General features: G+C 41.5%; 1 protein-coding gene across 1 annotated transcript in view; it reads left to right on the forward strand.

Annotated features, from left to right (window-relative positions):
• Positions 1-3,658: 3,658 nt before the first annotated feature.
• MET (MET proto-oncogene, receptor tyrosine kinase) overlaps positions 3,659-21,021 on the forward strand; it is a 117,154-nt gene continuing 99,791 nt past the window's right edge. Inside the window, exons 1-3 of the mRNA XM_015813552.2 lie at positions 3,659-3,936; positions 6,422-6,609; positions 11,524-11,549. Of these exons, the coding sequence (XP_015669038.2) occupies positions 3,659-3,936; positions 6,422-6,609; positions 11,524-11,549 (492 nt within the window). The remainder of the gene's footprint in view (positions 3,937-6,421; positions 6,610-11,523; positions 11,550-21,021) is intronic.

The following is a 21,021-nucleotide window of genomic DNA, read 5'->3' on the forward strand; positions in this document are numbered from 1 at the left end:
ACATGCTTACCAGATGAGAAGAATCCTATGTACAAGATGTACTTTGACCTCAGCAAAATATTTGAAAAAGTTTTCATAATATCCTCAGTAACAACATGATAAAATACATGCTAGATGATACACTTGTTGTATGGATTCATAATTAGCTGAGCAACTACATCCACAGAGTACATTACATTGCAGTGTAATATCAAGTGGATGGCCACAAGCTTTGTCCTGGGATCAATACTGTTGAACATTTTTATTAATAACCTAGATGAGAGCATGATTACCCAGGGTGTAGATCAGGGGTAGTCAACCTTGGCTCTTTTACGACTCGTGGACTTCAATTCCCAGAATTCCTGAGCCAGCTNAGCTAAGCTGGCTCAGGAATTCTGGGAGTTGAAGTCCACGAGTCATAAAAGAGCCAAGGTTGACTACCCCTGGTGTAGATGATACAAAATTAGAAGATGTACTCAACATTTTACAGGACAAAAAGAAGTTTCAAAGGGGTCCCCAACCCCTGGTCGAAGGACCGGCATCGGTCCGTGGCATGCCAGAAACCGGGCTGCGCAAACAAGGATGACAACAAGTGATTCAAACAATAAGGAAATGGATTCAGGTTAGATATAAGAGAAATAACCTGATATTAGAAGCTGTCCATTAGTGGAGTAAGCTGTTTCCTAAAATGGTATGCTTGTCTTCAATGGAGGTCTTCAAATCAAGATTAGATAATCATTTGTTCCAAATGCATTTAACAGATCCTGCATCAAGCAGGGATTGGACTAGATGAACTTTGATATCATCCACTAACTCTACAATTCTATGAATGACACTGACAAAAACTGTTTCAGGAAAAAAAATATTTGTAATATGTAATGCAAACGGTTCAATATCTGCTATTGATGAAGGAAGTTCTGCAATTTTATCCTGTATTTTCTCCTCTCTAAGTAAATGATTCAAAATATAATTGTGTATAAAGCATTCGGGAACTTGCTTTTCTATAGAGAAGTCACCTCCAAAGGCATCAGCAGACTAATATTTTCATCTCAAAAATATTTCTGCAACTTTTTAAACACATTTTAAACATCTGAATACCACATACATTTTCTTACCTAAATGAAGTCAGTTTGAGGATTGTTACCATTTTGTCAGATAATATAGTTAGGACTATAATTCTGGATTTGCCTTAAGGCAGCATGCGTTCCACAATTTCATGATAATCCATGATGCCCAGTTATAGGAATGAATTGTCAGAATATGATTCCTGACAGCAGCTTCTTTGGACGTCTCTGAATGGGAAGCTGCCCAAAGTCACTCTTAATAGCATCATAAATGTAATAAATAAATAAATAAATAAATAAATAAATAAATGAATGAATGAATGAATGAATGAATGAATGAATGAATGAATAAACAAACAAACAAACAAACAAACAAACAAATAATAAATAAATAAATAAATAAAGCTAAACAGTACAAGTAAAACTCCACTGAGTATAAATATGAAGGAAGGGAAAAGTGTTTAGACAGAAGGCTTGGTTCACTATCATGTTAAGCTATAACTTTATTTATTTGTTTTTGCCTTAGCACAATATATGACCTTAGCCAGTAAATGACTCAGAAGAGAAGGTGAGGATAGTATTTAGTTTATAACATCTTTTACTGGAAATGTGATGTAAAATCAACATTTTGTGACCTAATAGCAAATATATGTACATCTTCTTTCTCCTATGGTGTATTTGTAAACAAATAAAGTATTTTGAAACATTATCAGTCACTTTTTAGGGATTGATCCTTTTCAAATAAAACCAAGCTGAGTTCATACTGATGCCCATGAAACATACTGGGCAAACATGTTTAATTCTGATCAAGTCTCTCAACTCCTTTATAGGATACTTGTACATGACAACTCTGTTTCTATTCAGAAAGAGCTCTGAATCTTGGTTATGCCATGATAACAGATTCGTTTTCAGGGATAAGCTTATTCATTTCTGCCTTGCATTTGAAACCACAATAAAACTAGTCTTTGTTTTGTTTGCTTGCTTCTTTTAAACACAGCACATCTGTGTAATTTGTGGGCAATCCATCCCTCCATTTGCAAGAACTTCTGACTCTCAGTTCATGGGCTTCAGGTCTACGAAGAAGAAAAGCGGCTTTCACAAAACTGTTGGAATATATAAATGATTAACAAAAAATTAAGTAAGATTGAGGATTGGGTGCTTTATTTTACATGAGATAGTAGTGAGGGGCTTGTTACCAAAACTTGAAGCAGCTTGGAATATGGCATTGATTTCTGCTCCATAGTCTTGGAACACAGTAATTATAGGTTATCTTGAAACTGGATTCAAGGGATTGGAAGTGAAAAGGAAAATTTGTTTCTGTCAGCTCTTGAACACTAACATTATATGTAATCTTTCCTAAAGTTAGAAAGAATAGATTGGGGTAGACTTGGAAAAGAAGCTAAGCACCCCAATTTAAGAACAGGCACCCATTCCTTCTAATTCTGAGCATTTTCATAGTTTATGAATACATTTACTTGGCCCAAAATATTTTACATTCTACCTGCTTGCTCATGCTTGCAAGGGTTTGATTATCAAAGTGCTCATTACAAATCTGAATTGTTTCACTTTTATAATTCAAGCAGCTGGTTCAAGAGGCCCTATTTCTATACTGTATATAATATAGAGCAGTGATGGCAAACCTTTTAGAGACCGAGTGCCCAAACTGCAACCCAAAACCCACTTATGTATCATCGGGTGCCGGATGGGTGTGGCCCATTGGGTGGGCATGGCTTCGGTGATAATGGCAGACTGGGTGGGACTAAAAAGTTCAATCAATCAATTCCAACTTTACGAGATCTTTTTTTCCCCGCGAGAAGTTGAAATTGATTGATTGATTGATTGAACCTTTTTTTTTGCACACAGCACCAGAGGCCTAAAGCAAAAATGTTTTATAAAACCCACCTGAGGGCCTAGGACTGGGGCGATGGTGTGCGTGCCCACAGAGAGGGCTCTGCATGCCACCTGTGGCACGCATGCAATAGGTTCGCCACCACGGATATAGAGTATTGTAGGCAGAACAGTCCAAGTGTTTAATATCCATGTTGCCAGACCCCTCCAATGTATTTGCCTGCTTATTAATGCTTTGCCTGTGTATTCATTTTCAGGGTCTGCCATTCTGGTGGGAGGGGGGCTGCATGCTTGGGGAAAATATTTGCCTGGTTCTGCTCTGTTCTCTTTGAAACATCCTCCCTTTGTGAGAAATGAATGTGGCTTGAAAACATCTGCCTTATCTCCAGACAACGGATCCTGGGACTATTGAGAAATGAAAGCGAGAGAGACCTTGAGATGGGCGCTAAATCACCAGGTTCTCAAAACAACCTAGCACCTATGGACTGGCTGGATTTCAACTGGACACTAGGGAGAGGAGTCCTGAATGGGCATTATGATGTAATCTTTGATGCCAAATTCTTCAGATCTTGCTTTGCTCTATTGCTATCACTAAATCTCAATAAAAGTTCCTTTTGACAATGCCTGTTTAAAGAGTTCTGCTTTATTGGGAGATCTAGTTGAGGCAAACCCTTACATAAAGCAAGTTCTGCAGTCGTGCCCAATCTGGAGAGGAATCTGCCCTACTTTGGGGGGCCATGCACAATATGTCTCTGCATGGCAGCGAAATGGGAGAAGCCAGGACTGAAGATTGGAGTGAGTCGGCTACCCAGGGCTGTCCTGAAGACAGCACCTCCAGTTGGCTGGAGGAAGCCGCTGCCCTGGAAGAATCCACAAAACTGAGAGGGTCACTCGGTGTGTGGAAGAAAGAGGACTGGGAAGAAAGGGCTCAAAGTGTAACCTTCACCCAGGGAGGTTGGAAAAAGACTCGGAAGAAAAAGACGGAGCTGCTTTCTGATGATGAAGAGATGGACAAGCAGTTGGACCAGATGGAGGGGATCCAGAAGTGAGCCATGCAGTACATGGTTGAAGCTTTTGAGGACCTAAAGGCTAACTCCCTGGGGTGCCCGAAAAAGGAGGAAGTTGAGCACAGAGAAGGAGAAACTGCAGTTACCAAGATGGCAGGTGGGGGTGACGGGCTCAGTGAAAACTGTGGCAGCTACCCCTGCAGCACAGCAGCATGCAGCTCCCCAGAGACCCAGTACCCCACGACAAACCAGAGATAGGACTCCTCCAGACCAGCTGAAATTGATTCCGCTGGGAGTAAAGTTTGACGGAGACCCACAACAGTTGGGGTTCTTTCCGGTTCATATTTTCACCTACATGCAAGTGTATGGGAGGATCCTGCCCAATGATGCAGCCAAGATTAGAGTCATCATCCTAGGCTGGAAGGGGCTGCCACCAGGTGGAGGGTGACCTTACACAACTGTAATGCTCCCAAGCTCTGGAACTTTAACTGGTTCATGACAGCACTGAGGTGCCAGTTTGAAGATCGCCTGGCAGACTGGAAGGCCTGGGATCACATAAAAATGGTGAAACAAGGGCATTGATTGGTGGCTGAATATATGGAGGAGTTCCACAACTTAGCGTACTGCCTCAAGTGGCCCGAAGACATTCTGGTAAGCTGCTTCCAAAACAGGCTAAACTATGACCTATACAATGCTTGCGTGGTCCATGGAGCACCTGCACATTTATACGACTGGTGCATCCTGGCTGAAGAAGTGGAAATTCACCAGACCCCAAACCAGTACCGCTCCAGTAAACCAGGAAAACAAAGTCAACCCGAAAGACGGGGAGAAGCAAGTTGACCCTTCACGAGCCAGCCACAATCAACCGCCTGCTTTAAGTGTGGCAAAGAAGACCATCATGCTGTAGAACAGGGGTGTCAAACTGCCGGCCCGTGGGCTGGATGCGTCATCCAGAAGCCGCACCCACCCTATTTCCGGCAAGGGCAAAAACGTCCCAATACGTTGCGCGACATCATGTGACGTCACAAGTTTGACATGTCTGCTATAGAATGCCCCAGCAAAGCTCCAGCCAACAAAGCGGACCGATATTCTGGGGGAAGCCAAGCAAGCCTGCTCCACCTCTAAAGACACAGCCCTCAAAACCACCAAGGTCACGGAGCTCCCCTGAGCCCCAAAGGCAGAGGGTAGAGCTCTGACCCCACCGGACGATGAGTCAAAGACATCAGAGAGCAATTACAATGACGATCCATTGGTAAGTGGGCCGATTGACCCCCATAACCATGCCCATAGAACTATCAGTCCCAGGCATGGGCAGGAAAATGGACCTCACTGCATTGTTGGACTCGGGGTACACCCGATGCCTAATAAGCCCAAACCTGATTGGAAAACTGGGGGTTCCCCTAAAAAGACTCAAGGACCCAATCACATTCTGTCAGCTTAATGGGTCAGTGGTAGGGGGCATCCCGGCAAGCTTTGTCACTGAGCCCTTGGGATTAACCATGGAAAGCCAGTCAGAGACTTTAGCTTTCATTGTGGCTCCCGGCATGGAATGGCCACTTGTACTGGGGCTAACCTGGTTAAAGAAGTAGAACCCCCTAATCGATTGGAGAGAGGGGCAATTAAAGTTCCCAAAGAAGAAAACTCCTTCCCAAGCCATGGGTGATTGCAAAGTAGGGGGCTTGAAATGGGAGTTAGATGAGCTATGAAAGTTCATCGACAAAAAGCCCAAGGCTTTATTTAACTAGCCAGACCCTGGGTGGCAGCCCCTGTTCTTTTCTGAGAGAAAAAGTATGGGTTTCTTCATTTCTGCCTGGATTATAGATGCTTGAACACGGTATACATGGAGAATGTGTACCCCCTGCCCCCCATGAAGGACATATTGGCTCACTTGTTGAAGGGGAGAATTTTTTTGAAGTTAGACCTTTGGGAGGTGTACTATCCTATCAGAATCAAGGAGGGAAACAAATGGAAAACTGCTTTCAACTACCCCCTGGGATGTTCCCAATTCAGGATCTGCCCTTCGGATTACAGGGAGCCCCAGCAGTGTTCACGCAACTGATCAACGAAGTCCTCCATGAACACCTGTATAAGGGTTTTTTGGTGTACTTGGACAATATCCTATCTACACCAAAACCAAAGCAGAGCATGTGAAGCTGATTAGGGTGGTCCTAAAGAAGCCCCGCTCTGCCAAATTATATGCCAAACTGTCAAAGTGTGAATTCCACTAACACAGGATTGACTATTTGGGCTACCACATTTCACACAAGGGGGTGGAAATGGATCCGGAAAAAGTGTGGGCCATCCTGGAGTGGGCCCCTCCTCACACCAGAAAGCAATTACAGAGTTTTCTGGGGTTCACTAATTTTTACAGACAATTCATCCCCTCATTTGCGCAGATTGCGCTCCCCATTACAAATCTGCTGAAGACGAAAGGAGAAAATAAGCCAAAGCCTAGCCAGCCATTAAAATGGACTGCAGAATGCCAAGTCACATTTGAAAAGCTTAAGAGACTTTTTTCCACAGAGCCGGTATTGAAACACCTGGATCCAGAGAAATTGCAATTCAGGCTGATGCCAGCGATGTAGATGTAGGTGTGGTACTGCTTCAAAAGAACCAGGAGGGTCAGTTGCAACCCTGTGCTTATACCTCCAAGAAACTGACTGAGACAGCACAGCAATGGGCTGCTTGGGAGAAGGAAGTTTATATGTGCGGTGGGCCTTCCTTACTTGGAGACATTTTTTGGAAGGGTTTGGACTGATCATAAGAATCTGGAAACACTAAAAACCCTCAGGAAATTGTCTACGAAACAGGCATGCTGGGCCCAGCATTTCCATCAATTTAACTTCTCCATCCGTTATCTACCAGAGGAAAAAGAATTACTGACAGACGCATTGTCAAGAATACCACAGTATAACAGTGTGAAGTTGGGGGTCATTAAGCCTTTATTTTCCCCACATCAATTGGCGGCACAGTGAGGGCACAGTCTAAAGGCACCCTGCCATTAGACAACACAATGGTTGGGGAGTTAAAAAAGATGCTGGAGAGTGATGAATGGTTTCAGAGCCATAAAAATCTCTGTTGGATATAGCCTGGGTTGGTGGGAAATTATATGTTCCCGTCAACCAGAGACTGAAGATCATGCAAGCATTCCATGACTTTCTCTAAACTAGTGGGGCTCTTCACTTGCTTAAAAGACAATTTTAGTGGCCCTCTTTAAAAAAGGACATTAAAAATTATGTGGCTAGCTGCCATACCTGTACGGCAGCTAAATGGAGGCAAGGAAAAATGCCCGGATTCCTACAGCTGGTAGTGAGCCCTTCAGCACCCTGGAAAGAGATCTCTATGGACTTTATTGTGGAGCTACCCGAGAGCGCAGGAAACACTGTCATCTGGGTTGTTACTGATTTATTCTCCAAATAGGCCCATTTTATCCCATGTCAGAAGATTCCAACAGCAAAGACTTTGGCTAAATTGTTTGTGCAGCATATTTATTGCCTGCATGAGGCTCCGCAGCGCATAATATTGGATAGGGGCATCCAATTCACCTCCAAGTTCTGGAAAGCCTTTCTGGATCTCCTGGGTTCAGGTCAGGGTCTGTAATATAGTCATTATCCTCAAACGATTGGGGGGGACAGAACGAACAAACTCTATTCTAGAACAATACCTTCATTGTTTTATCAATTATCAACAAGATAATTGGACTGATCTGTTATCGTTTGCTGAAGTGGCCTATAATAATGCAGTGCACTCCAGTACTAGTTCCACTCCTTTTCAAGCGGCTAATGGGCAAATTTTCATTGGTATGTCTGAGTTGCCTGCTATCAAACCTGCCGTTCCCTCCCTTAAGGAACGGGTTCATCAGTTGCAGAACTTTTGGCCAGTTATTAGGAAAGCTCTAGATGAAGCCAGGGTGGCATATAAGGCACAGGCAGATAAAAAATGTATGGAAGCGAAGACTTTCCTAGTGGGGGATAGAGTTTATCTTACTTTTCCACCAGGTTTTTGCAATCGCTGCAACCATCCAAGAAATTAGGACCGAAGTATATCCGCCTTTTCCCTATTATGCGCATTATAAACCCTGTCACAGTGGAATTAGAACTCCCTAAGAGCTTACAACAAATCCATCCAGTGTTCCACTGTAGTCTGCTGAAACCCGAGGTCACGTCTCCATTAAGGCCTGCCACTGCTCCTCCTCCACCACCCATTATGGTGGAGGGTGAGCAGCATTTTGAGATCAAGAACATTTTAGATTCTTGTAAGTGTCATGGTTCTACCCAATATTTGCCTGGAAAGATCTTCCTGCCTCGGAGAACAAGTGGGTTATAAGAAAGATGTTAGAGCCCCTAGGTTGTTCAAGCACTTTCATGCACGCTATCCCGATAAACTTGATTGATGTGTTTGTTTTTCCTCTCTCTTCCTTCTCTATTACTGTTTTACAGATGGATTTGTCGTTCCATTGGGGGGCCATATGTCAGACCCCTCCAATGTATTTGCCTGCTTATTAATGCTTTGCCTGTGTATTCATTTTCAGGGTCTGCCATTCTGGTGGGAGGGGGGCTGCTTGCTTGGGGAATGTATTTGCCTAGTTCTGCTCTGTCCTCTTTGAAATGTCCTCCCTTCATGAGAAAGGAATGTGGCTTGAAAACATCTGCCTTATCTCCAGACAACGGAGCCTGGGACCATTGAGAAATGAAAGCGAGAGAGATCTTGAGATGGGCGCTAAATCACCAGGTTCTCAAAACAACCTAGCACTTATGGATTGGCTGGATTTCAAACAGACGGTTTGGGGGAGGAGTCCTGAATGGGCATTATAATGTAACCTTTTGCATGCAAATTCTTCAGACCTTGCTTTGCTCTATTGCTATCACTAAATCTCAATAAAAGTTCCTTTTGAACAATGTCTGTTTCAAGAGTTCTGCTTTCTTGGGAGATCTATTTGAGGCAAATCCTTACACGTGTATTCTACTCATCTCATATAGCCACAAATAGATGGTGATTTGATGATGTTAATGTGGTGATTTAAATCTGAGTCTCCAGGGAAAGATGTTCACCTCTGACAGTCACAACAGAGAGAATACAGATTGAATTTTCTCAGAGGTCTATTGCATTATCTCAGTAGATCAGCACTGAGAAGAAAAGCAAAATATATCCATTTATGTTTAAATGGAGGATAGGGACATTATATTTTATAGCATCTTCTGTTTCGAAAACATATGAGGTTTCACCAACATTTGTGTTTTACACTTTTTTAAACAAAACATTAACAAACAAAACATTTACTCATATTCCCTAAATGCTAGTTTTCTGCCTTTGTTTTATGCAGGTTCAAGTGTCAAAAGACACATGCATATGGTTAATTGAAAAACTGACTTCTGTAGTTAGGAGTGAAGATGCAGGCAGAAATCATTATTTCTATTGCCATAATATATTTTGATTCTACACATTTTATCCTGATAATGGCAATACAAAATGTGAACATCAAATAATTTCATCTCTCTGAAGATATTAATATATTATTCTAAACTGCATTTTTAAAAAAAAATCTGCCACTAAAACTGTAATTTATCAACTGTTTTGAATATAAACTGATTTACCCCCATAATCAACTAATCTACATGCACTTGCTCGTTTATACTGCATTAGTCGGAAAACAGCTTGCATTGTTTAATGCTCTCTCCAGGAAAGAAACATCAATAGATATTAAATATAGTGGTGTTTATAAAAATTAGTAACATTAGTTGTTCTTTTTATTTCCTATGTACCTATTGAGAGCAGCACTAAACCCATGATCTGACTTCTTCCAATCTAAAGGTCAAAGGAGTACTTTTAAAAGTGTAGTCACACTCAGCTGATATATACTCATATTTGAACACAATAAAGGCTGTGTTTACATGCCATTCTAACTCATAGGGAACAGAACTATGTTTCACTCCATTAACTTCAATTACCTGGACTTGCAGAATACTCAGCCATAAAATAATCATACTGGCTGAGTTTGTGCAACACATACCATCACAAACTAGCCAGTATCATTTTAGCCTAAATCTGTTGAGAACTGATATATTTTATTTTATTTTTGGCTTATTGTGAAGACATTTATTAAGGCAGAAATTGATTTGTGGACAAAGATTCAGTGTATGGTGAGATGCCACTTATTGAGTCCAATTTTTGTATTTCAAAAGTCTCTATGCAGAATAGGCTGTCAAGTCCTCTAGAAAAAAGTAATCTTAAAAAATGTAAGACTCAGATGATGTCTGGTGTGGAGTGTTAAATTTCAGGCATGAACAGTAGCACTGAGGCACAAATATGACAACAGAGAGCACTGATGGTATTTTAAATGGATTTATTGTGCCATTGGTTTTCATGAACTGCAGCAGCCTTTCCCAGTGTGCTACTATCTAAATATATTTGAATTCAACAGCGATAAACTTGAGTCAACAAAAAGCACCATGGTGAGAAATGAGGGTTTAAGTCCAAAACAGCTGGAGGGGACCATGTTGCAGAAGTCTGGGGTAGTTGCAACCATTATTTTGATGAAGCATTCCTCTATGAAAACTTATGCTGCAACTTCTTGCTAGTTTTTAAGATCCTCACCACAAATTTAGTTGCCACACATTAACATGGGAAGCTCAGCCAGTGCAATGTCCCTTATCTTTTATGATGGGGGTGGGGGCTGCAACTATTATTTGTCCTTTAAAGTCACAGAAGAGAGAAGTAATGTCAACTTTAAGTCTTGTTGACCAAATCTTCTCTACAGGTATCCATACAGCTACACAAAGAGCAGTGAAATCCAACTTCCTGAAGGGAAACCGCCTTCCCTCTGCCGTAAGAAATCTGTCACTTAAGTGAAGAAGCATTTCTTTCAGTTGCTTAGTAATCCATGTAGTTTGTCGCCGGCCGCCTCCCTCAGGACAATGGAGGGTTGGCTAACAATAGCTAAACGAAGCTCTTTTCCTTCTGCGCCTTTGTCTCTGCGCTCTGTAACTCCTGGGAAAGTATAAGCTTTTCTTCTTCCACTCAGCCGAGCGTTTTCGCTCCCGCGCTGCCTCCAAAGACTCTTCCTTCCCTGGCAGCAGGAGGAAATCACCTGAAGTCGGCTGCGTGCGTGGGAAGAGAAGAGGAAAAGTGGGGCAATATTGGCGGGAACGGGAAGAGACCCTTGGCGCCTCTGTTGCTTTTGGCGACGAAGGGGGAAGGGGCAGAGTGGATTCTCCGTCTGTTGTAGTTGGCCCCCACGAACGGAAAGACGCGTCGCCCTTTGCCAGCGTTCCCGCACCCGGCGCACAACACACACACACACACACAAAACTCCACTCGTGTCCTGGTGAGTCACAAGCAGGTCAGGAGGATCGCACGGGAAGGGAGGGGCTCAAAGCCTTCGGAGCCGCCGCAAGAGCTGCGAGCCGCTGGGAGCCGCCACAAGAGCGGGAGAGGAGCTCGCCCAAGCCCTGTCACAGCCAGTGCGAGAGGCTCCCTCGCAGGCGGCGCCGGGGGCGTCTCGGCGTCCTCCCACCAGGTGGTTAAGTTACAGAAGGGAAAGGAGAAGCGTGTGGCTCCCGCAGCCCGGGCCGTTGGTGGGACAGTGAGCGAGGAAGCCAGATGCTAAGGATCCGGCCGCTGAACAGCTGTGCCCTCGCCTTCAGCAAGGAAGGTATGTCATCCTAAAGATCCCCGCGGGCTGCTTACGCTACGGAGAGGAAAGGGATCTAGGCACAAAGCGGCCGCTGCAATGCACCAGCCATTAGCTGTGGAGCTTTGAACTGCCCGATCCTGTGCTACGTTCTGCAGAAGTATCTCCTGGGTAGACGTGACTAGTTGGACCGTAGTCCTGAGCTCATCTCTGTAAACCGGCTAGTTTTTGTAGTACTGTAGTGGGTTGCTTTTGAAAGAGTGCTTGATGGACCGTTTAACCTTTATTTCCTCCCCCCCTTTTCGATTGCAGGTGGTTTGAGGTAATGATAGGAAAGGGGAGTGCCCCTGAGCATGTGCTGACTTCATTCCTGCTTACGATATTGGGTTCAAGTGTACAACCTATATCGGGGGCGTGACTTGTTTGGGATGCTGATTCTTAATGTTGCGTTTGATAGACTCGTTATTAAATGCATAAAATATTTTAGCACCAGAAATTAAACAGTGATTATGCTCGCACGAAACACGTATCGGTTACTCGTCTATTTAACCTATTTAACGATATGACATTGTTCGTTTATGCAAGTAGGAGTTACCTAGTTAAGGTGTCCTGCGAATCCAGCCACCGAGTCATTTAGTGAGTTTTAGTGAGGTAGAGGAATTTCATTTTGAGCGATCGTTGCTGTTGATTTGGGTGAGTGCTTGATGATGCGTGGCTGATGGTTGTTGAGGAAATGAGCGGCTGGATTTTTTTTGGCGGTGGTGCTGCTGCTTTTGGAGATGTGCCTGGACGCAGCAGGGCTCAGCCCTAAACGTGCTTTTTTTGTTATTTGCCAGGGATCCTTCCCGGAACATGGGAAGTGGTAATAACATAAAAAGGAGACGGTCTATAAGCGGGTGCAAAGTGGTTTTCCCCTCTATTGAGTAAGCTGCCAGTTTTTAAGAGGTGGAGCTTCTAAATCAGAAGAGAGCTTCGCAGATCTGGGCGACGTTCTTTTCCAGGAACACACCTTACCTTTTGCCTAGGGTGAAGGAAAGCATGCACGCATGCGCACTGAGATTCGAGGCGCTCTGCTCTACACGTGAGGAGGCCTGGATTTAGCAGGTGTCGATAAAGCTGGAGAGGGGAATCCTGGAGGGTAAAATGAGGATCGCTCATGTAGCAAATGGTGCATTAAAAATCGCTTCTGAGAATATAGAGCAGTGATTCTTCAACTGACCCAGTTACCCATTTTCCTGGTCTCGAATAATGTCATAACCCGTGCTTCCCCCATCCCGGATGTACTTTGCTGTTTTACACACTGGATCCAACTGGATCCTGGACTCAAAACCAAGCAGTTACAAATTGCTCCACTATCCCCAGGATATGCCCAAGTTACCTTCTTGTTTAATTACTCCCAATTTAAGAACTGATATGGAGAATACCACCGATTCTTGTTTCTGGCGAACGCAGGGGCTGAAGATAGTAATTCTGAACTATTCCGCACCGGATCGTGGACTTAGGAGAGACGGATGGCCTGCCTGCTAGCTTAAATACGAGGCGGTGCTTTGATTCTTTATGATTGAATTGGCGCGAGGGAGAATATTTCCAACGGATCCTATCTGTTTTCCAGAGACAGACTGGGGTGGGAGGGACAGAGCGTGTAAAGCTCGGAGAAGAGAATAAGGAAGTAGATAAACCTCTTTTTTTATTTGAAATAGGATCCTGGATGATTCAGGAATGACTGTACCCTAAAGAGGAGGGAAGAAAAAAGGGTAGAAGCGGTAGGAGGAAGCTTGAAAACGAGGGTTGCTTGCAAAGAACTTCGGCGGCTGGCAGTCTGAGTCAGCTTGCTAGTAGCAGCGGTTGCAGCGGTAGCGGCCAAAAAAACCATGCGAAGATTGTAGGGGTTGGCAGAAGGGGATAGTCCCTTCAATACAGACCATTTTAGGCAACCTTGACCGGAGAGGGTGATTTCTTCGGGCGCTTTGTAGGTGAGCTTGCCTGGCTGCCAGAATTTCCTGATAAGGTATCGCTTGTGTCTTCTCGAGGTTCTTAGAAATTAATAGTTAAGAAAACCGGTGTGCACGTTGGTCCTGCTGTTAATCTGGTATGTGCAGAATCAGGGATGGTTGGGATTAAAACCAACTCTCCCCCCCCCTTTTTTTTTTTAAAGGAGAGGGGCTTCAGATTTTCAATATTTCTCGGGACATCTGCTTTTTATGCCAGTTTGATAAAACTTGGAGAATATCTTACACCTGATTTGCTAATAGGAGAGCTATGAAATGCAGTTCAATAATTTACCACCATGAAAGTCTGAAAAAGAACTAGGATTAGTGTAGTCAGTGGAATTTAAGTTCCAGAAAAACGTATTTTAGCAAGTTATGGTAGCAAACGTGATGATTAAATAAAAAGTTTCCCCAAAAATGTAGGAATGCATATTATAAAATGGGCAAGTAACAATGTCATAATATATTAGAACTGATTCTAATCTTAACTTCATGCACCCCAGTTGTACTAGATTGCCGTTTTCTGCACTGGCTAAGGATGGCAGGAGTTCTGTTAATTTGGGGCACTAGTTCAGGAAATGGTATTACATTACATTTTCTTGAGCACAAACTGCTTCTGCAATGGAAGTGCCCCTTGGTCTTAATTTAACACAATATTATGTTTTGAATTACCTGATTCACAGCACATTCAGTCTGAATAGTGAAAATGTATGATAACTATTGAATTCCAAGTTTATTTGAAAAGTTTGTCTGCTAAGTAATAGGACCTTTCAGCTTTGTTTGGACAATTCATTTCAGTTTTCCTGAAATCAGGGCCTCCAGATTGCACTTTCATAACCTATGCACTCCAGTTACTGATTGGGAAGGTTCACAATTCCAGTTGTAACCCATTGGAGGGTCACCTTTTGAGGAAGCTGTTCTTAGAACTGTTAGAATTATACAGTACTGCTGAGACTTAAAGGGTGGATAGTACAAGTAAGTCAATTTCATTAACAAATATTGGTAATTCTGAATAGGATCCAGTGGTTCACAAATATCCAGAGGATATGAGCTAAATTAATATTTTCTGATGCTAACATATTAAATATTTGGTTCATGCTTTATGATTTATTATGAGTGCTTTCATGTTATTTTAACCACTTGTTTCTAAATCTAAGCAACAACCTACAAAGGTATAATACAGTAATCCCAAAATTACCCAAAGTTATCAGTATATCTAAAATAAATATACTTAAATATAATAATATCATAAAACTGTAGTTAGTACAAGACGTCATCAAATGATAAAAATTCATCACACATGAGCTACCTATATTCATTCTCATTTCAGTCTCCAAATGCATGTTGAAAAGGCTATTTTTTAAAAAGCTTCCTCAGTGTTACAATACTGGGGATAGAATTCTTATACCTGGTATGAGACATCCCATAACAGGGGAGCACCTTGCAAGGAATGGGAACTCTTAGCCAGTGTCTATGCCTGCATGCCTTGGGCAATCTAATACCATTTGAAATAGGCCATCTCAGAGATAGCTAGACTTCAAACTATGTAGCACTTTAGTTGATCATCAGAACTTTGAATTTTGCATGCAGACTTTGTGATATTGTAATGTATTTCATTAGATATATTTGATTAGTGTCTCCCTGTTAAATTGACATTAAGAAATGTTGAAATCAGAATGAAATATTCCATTTGGCCGCCATAAAAAATGTGTTCCCTGTATTTCTTGGTTTGTATTACTGTATGGTGAATTAGTGACTCCAATGGAAAGTTTATTTTTTATTTTTGAATAGCTAATCCTGAGAAGAATATACTATATGTGTAATCCTCAGCTTATGACTGTTCATTTAACAATGGTTCAAAGTTACAATGGTCTTGCAAAAAGTGATTTATGACCTGTACTTGCACTTAATGACTGTCATACCATCTCTACAGTTACACGACCACAAGGTGAGCCAGGTGCTTGGCAAAAAATAGCCTTTTCAACATGATTGTGATTTATGACACTTTTTGTCAATTTCTGGCAAAAACTGTCCACCGGGAAGTGGGATTTGCGTAACAACTATGTGATTTGCTTAATGACATCTGTAAAAATTGTCATAAAATTGGTTCTGACTCAGTTTACGACTGCAGCAACTTCTAATCCCAATTGTGGTTGTAAGCTGAAGAGTACCGATAGGGGGGAAATAGCAAATAAAGATTTTGGAAAAAAATAGATATCCATAAGTCCAAACTTCCATAACTCCTAATGCAAAACCAGGGTTTTTTTTGGGGGGGGAGTGTCTCCTCCACACACCAGTAAAGACCATCATGGTGTGAAAGAAGTTGCATTCTTCTGATTTAGGGAACAGCAGGCTAGTGAAGATTGCCTTGCGCAATTATACCCTATGACTATGGCTAATATCAAAAATGAATTGCATTCTGTCAGTAAAATAGGGGATGATCGCATACTTTGATGACATGATCTGTTTGTCAGAATGTAGTAATGCCAAATTTCTATAAAGTCAATTGGAATGGTTTTTAAGTACAATTAAACCTCATTTTTAAGGATAAGGGAAAAGATTGTGTATTATTCATGAAAGTGTAATAATTTGGAAAGCATATCATCTTAGTGTTATATGTCATTTGCATGGTGACATCATTGTGCAACAATGCAAATTAATTATTTGGCTCATTTTACATCATTTGGGTAATGAAGTCTTTGCCAACTTATACACAATAAATCAAGGCTTTTGGGATGAGAGGATAAACATAGTTGGCCAACCATCCCTGAAGGATCCCTGGTTGGGGAATGACATTTCTTGGTCAGTTGGCATGACCGGAACCTTGAGCTTTCTAAGTCTCCTAGAAAAGTGCAAAGAAGGACATAGGAGAAGGAGGAGAAGCTTCCATGTTGGCAAGACTACCATTGCTTGTTTGATTAACCTCTTTAACTTCCAGTGAAACTTGAGCCAAGAAGCTAAGCAATTGTGGGGCTTCTTGGTGATACCCTAGTTTTCTGTTGTCCTCTTGTTGGTGAAGATTGGCCAATTAAAATGAGCCATATGGCATATAGATATTAGTTGCTCGGGAAGACAACAGGCAAGCGCTGGAAATGTTAAAAGCAAGAAAAATGGGCTGAGTGAGTGGTGCATGGAGCCCAGAAGTAAAGAACAAACTGTGTCTTTGCATAATGATGTTTTTACACAGATAATAGCAATGTAAATCTCAGAAGACCTTGATCCATTGCATGTGAAGTTCATTTATTTTATTAAATTTGTATGCTAACCATCTCACTATCAAGCGACTCTGGGTGGCTTACAGTATTAAAAACTATGTAGACAATTAAAATAGAAACATTAAACATCAAGCCTTAAAATTGAAAGGCTGGAACAGTAAATTAAATAAAGGATCAATGCATAAACAGGATGGAGGTGGGATTTTATCTAATATACTAGCTACCAGTTTGTAGACCCACGTTTTTAGGCCCTTATGGAAGTCTTAGACCCAGCAACATTCTTGGAAAAAAAATTGGTTGATGGTTATATAATCCAGTGCTTTCTTTAAATCTGTCTTTCCCTTCCTTTAAGAGCAAATCAGTAGATGGCATCCTCTGAGAATTGGGATTTAAAAAGGGAGGCAGTGAACAACCTTAATATCATCTGGTAAATGCTAACTGTAAGTGGCCACATCTACCCAAGCAGCCATTTTGTCAGTGTGACATGACTACTCCAGACGTTTCCACTGGATCCAAACATGGAACCTCTGGTACTGAGCTTAGTGTTCCAATGAGGCAGCACACAACTAATAATAATTTGGGGCATCGGAAAGTGAGAGAATGAACTTCAGATGATTCCAACCAAGATTTCTAACAGTTCAGTGAGCATGGATACTAGTTGGTGTTTCTGAGACTTGTAGTTTATGAAAAATTGGAATGTCATAGATTTCCCACCTTTTATTATTTGAAGATTGACCAGTGTAACAGATTCTGTATATAATTAGTTCTGTATAGTATTAAGAAGTGTGGCTTTTGTAGAATATGGTACTCATTGTTATGGCTGGGAAACATTCCAATAACTGTATTACAATGACCTATAAGTTTCCTACAGTGGGGTCCCCAACCTATGGTTCGGGACCGGGCCTCGGGCTGTTAGCCAGTGGGCCGTGGAAATGGCTGGCCGGTGTGCTCACATGTGGATGCACATCCCCCCATTTGCGCTAGCGCCTCCGGCCCCCTTTGTGCATGCCGCATGCACGAATGGGGCTGCTAGTGCCACAACAGTGTGTGTGGCCCATGTGCACACGCGTGCACACACCAATTTTGAAGCTGCTCTCCTTCCCTATGATCCTTGAGCCTGGAAAGGTTAGAGACCTTTGTCCTACAGGCCTCTTATTGGTTTTTGAGATCAAATCCATGCTACCGATGTTTTAAAAGTCTTGTGTACCACGTTATTTCTAATAAATGGAATAAGCTTATCTATTTATAATTAGCAATAGAGGCTCTGCTTAGTGTCCAATATAATGAAAAAATGTATTAGTGGTTTCAGAATATATGTGATTATTTTTAATCAAGTAATTCATAGGATCTTCACTAAGTGCCATAGTAACTCATGCCTTTATTACCATGTGACTGGACTATTGCATTGTGCTCCACATGAGATTGCCCCTGAAGACCACCAAAATCTTCAATTAATCCAGGATGCAACTGGCCATTTATTAGCTGACACCATCATGAATCTGTATGCTAAGACCTGCATTGACTTCTAATTAGTTTAAAAGCATAATTCAAGTTATTGTTCATTCCTATAATGTCCTACATGACTTGGTGGTGAAGTATTTTCAATACCACTTTTTCTAACCAGAAATGCCCTGTCCTGTTAGTTTTTACTGGGAAAAACAGCCAGTAGTTCTCCATTTTCACAAGGTTTACAAGACAGACTCATGGATACTATTTCTCTGTATCAGCATCAGTATTAGTGCTTTGAAATAGCCTGTCAACCATCCCATTTGGCACATTCAACAAAAGAAACTCCTGGCTCTTTAAATTAACCAAGAGTGTAGCTTTATTGAAAAATCCATTTAGGCATGGCAAAAGCAAAGTCAGCTCTGGAATTTTTCCTGCGAAAACCCACATAGGTCACTCCCTTTTCTCCTCCAGGCCACCCACAGTTCATAGTTCACCAACTGAGTTCAGTTCTTTTGCTTTGGGAAAAGCTGTCTGCTTCAGTCAAAACAGGCCTTGTTAGATAGTGTCTCCCTGGCAACAGATGGTTCACTTATATGCCATAGCCTCCCTCCACCCTTAGGAATTCACCACCCTCTTCCCGGGATTATTTAGCAAAGCTGTGATCGAAAGCAGGTACAGGCAACTATAGAGTGAGTCAGGTTTGACACAGCCCCTTGCTTGAATTGAGATTGGCCTCTTCAGTTTGGCCTTACAGAAATGAACTGTTCTGAAAGGTCTACAGATATATATATATATATTGCAGGTGGCCCAATATTGCAGGTGGCCCAGAGGAGTGCCACAGTTATGCTGTCCTTTTATTTCTCTAAAGGTTCCTATTATATTTCAGGTTCCCTAAAACGTTTTGAGGCAAAAGCTATGGCACAACTATTATATGGGACTGAAGTGGGACCTTACACTAACCTAGCTGTAGCTGAGAGGATATAGCCCAAATTCTTAAGATCAATCTTGCAAGTCTCTAGATCATGGGTGTCAAACTCGCCACATCATGTGACGTGTTGTGACATATCACGACTGTTTTTGCATTGCCGGCAATGGGGTGCGGCTTCGGTATGATGAAACCGGCCCGCGGTTTGACACCCCTGCTCTAGAAGTATATCTCACATAGCTTTAAAACTAGAACTAGAACCTGTTGGGTCATTCAAAAATATTTCATTATCTAAACAGAGATACATTCAGGCAAAAAAATCAGTGACTTCCAACTTGTTGCCAGCTTCCCCAATGACTTTGCCTGTAGGAAGCTGGCAGGGAGTGGCAGAAACCACAATTACATGATTGTGGCTAATTGTAGCAATGCTGCAGCAGCCATATTTTGTGAATATAACTGGGTTATATTTCAATTACATGGGAGTAATGGGTCCCAGATTTTGGTTGCATTCTTTAGGTTAGTGAATTTGAATTACCTTTATTTAAAAAAAATGTATTATGCTGCACCATTTGGGCTAATTGAAATTTACAAACAGGAATTTTAGTAGATTAGGATTGATTAGTAGCTACAAGAATAGAAGTCAGAATCTTGATTGGCATTTTTAATTACTGGCTAAAACTAACCCAACATCCCTCATTAAGAGTGATAACTTCCAACCTACTTGGAAATATCCATGAGACAAAGGTTGGTAGCCTATGGTTTATCTAATGAGGCAATACAAAGGATGGTATGCAGCAAAGCAAAACAATCATTGAAGGAGAGGATCCTTAATATAAGATGGCAATATGACATTAATTTAGCACCAAGACTAAGTCTTGAAGACTCTTTTACCACCAAACCATCCGATTATTGCCAATCTCTAATAAACAATAGACATCTCAGAGCACTTGTTCTGCCCAGATTCAATACACTTCCTTCACAAGTTATTGATAGTAAATATCAAAAAAAATCCACAAAGGGCTCTGTGACTTACATGCTAGACGTTCAGCATGTCCTGCTGTACTGTAATTTTATTTGAACCTGTATGGATTATTAATCTAGCCACCCAAAAAGGAATTCCCAAGAAGAGACAACCAATATTGTCCTAACTTTTAAAGCACTATTAAGTGGTATATAAGTCTTGAGTGCTAGAGCTATTTTAGCAGACAAGAACTATCACTTAATGTTGCTAAGTTGTGCCTGGCTGCTGTAAGAGTGAGGCAACAAATGCTGTCCAACAAACTGCTTTCTTTGATAACTTTAAAAATCCGTCTCCTCTCTTTCCTTTCTTCTTTTAACTCATATACAGTAACTTGTTTTAATTACCATTTTAATGTATATTTATTTTATGCACATGTTTATATATATGGGTGTGTATGTGAGAGTGTGTGTGTGTATACACACATTACATACATACTTGTACATCTATTGGTAAAAAACATAATAAAATTTATCCAAGCAGTTTATAAAATAGTATTTTTCTGGGGAAAGAATGCAGAAATTATTTTGTTGTTAAAAAGATTGTGTTATCAGGTGGCAGTGCCCTTTGAATCTAAAGGGAAATTGTCTGTCTGTCTGTCTGTCTATATCTATCTATCTATCTATCTATCTATCATCTATCTATCTATCTATCTATCTATCTATCTATCTATCTATCTATCTATCTATCTATCTATCTATCTATCTATCTAAGAATTCTGTACGCTGGAGAAAATTGCTGTCTTAGGAACCTGGTCATCCTGCAGCTTTGTGAGATAAGACACAGAGTTTTTTTTCTTGCCTTTTCTGTTTTAATCTACACTTTGGGAACCAGTTTGGTATACCTAAACCAGGGTAGACATAGACATAGCTGACTTGGGAATTCTGGGAGTTGAAGT

This window comes from Protobothrops mucrosquamatus, unplaced genomic scaffold (genome assembly GCF_001527695.2).
Source record: "Protobothrops mucrosquamatus isolate PMUCROS unplaced genomic scaffold, P.Mucros_1.0 scaffold167, whole genome shotgun sequence".
NCBI lineage: Eukaryota > Metazoa > Chordata > Lepidosauria > Squamata > Viperidae > Protobothrops > Protobothrops mucrosquamatus.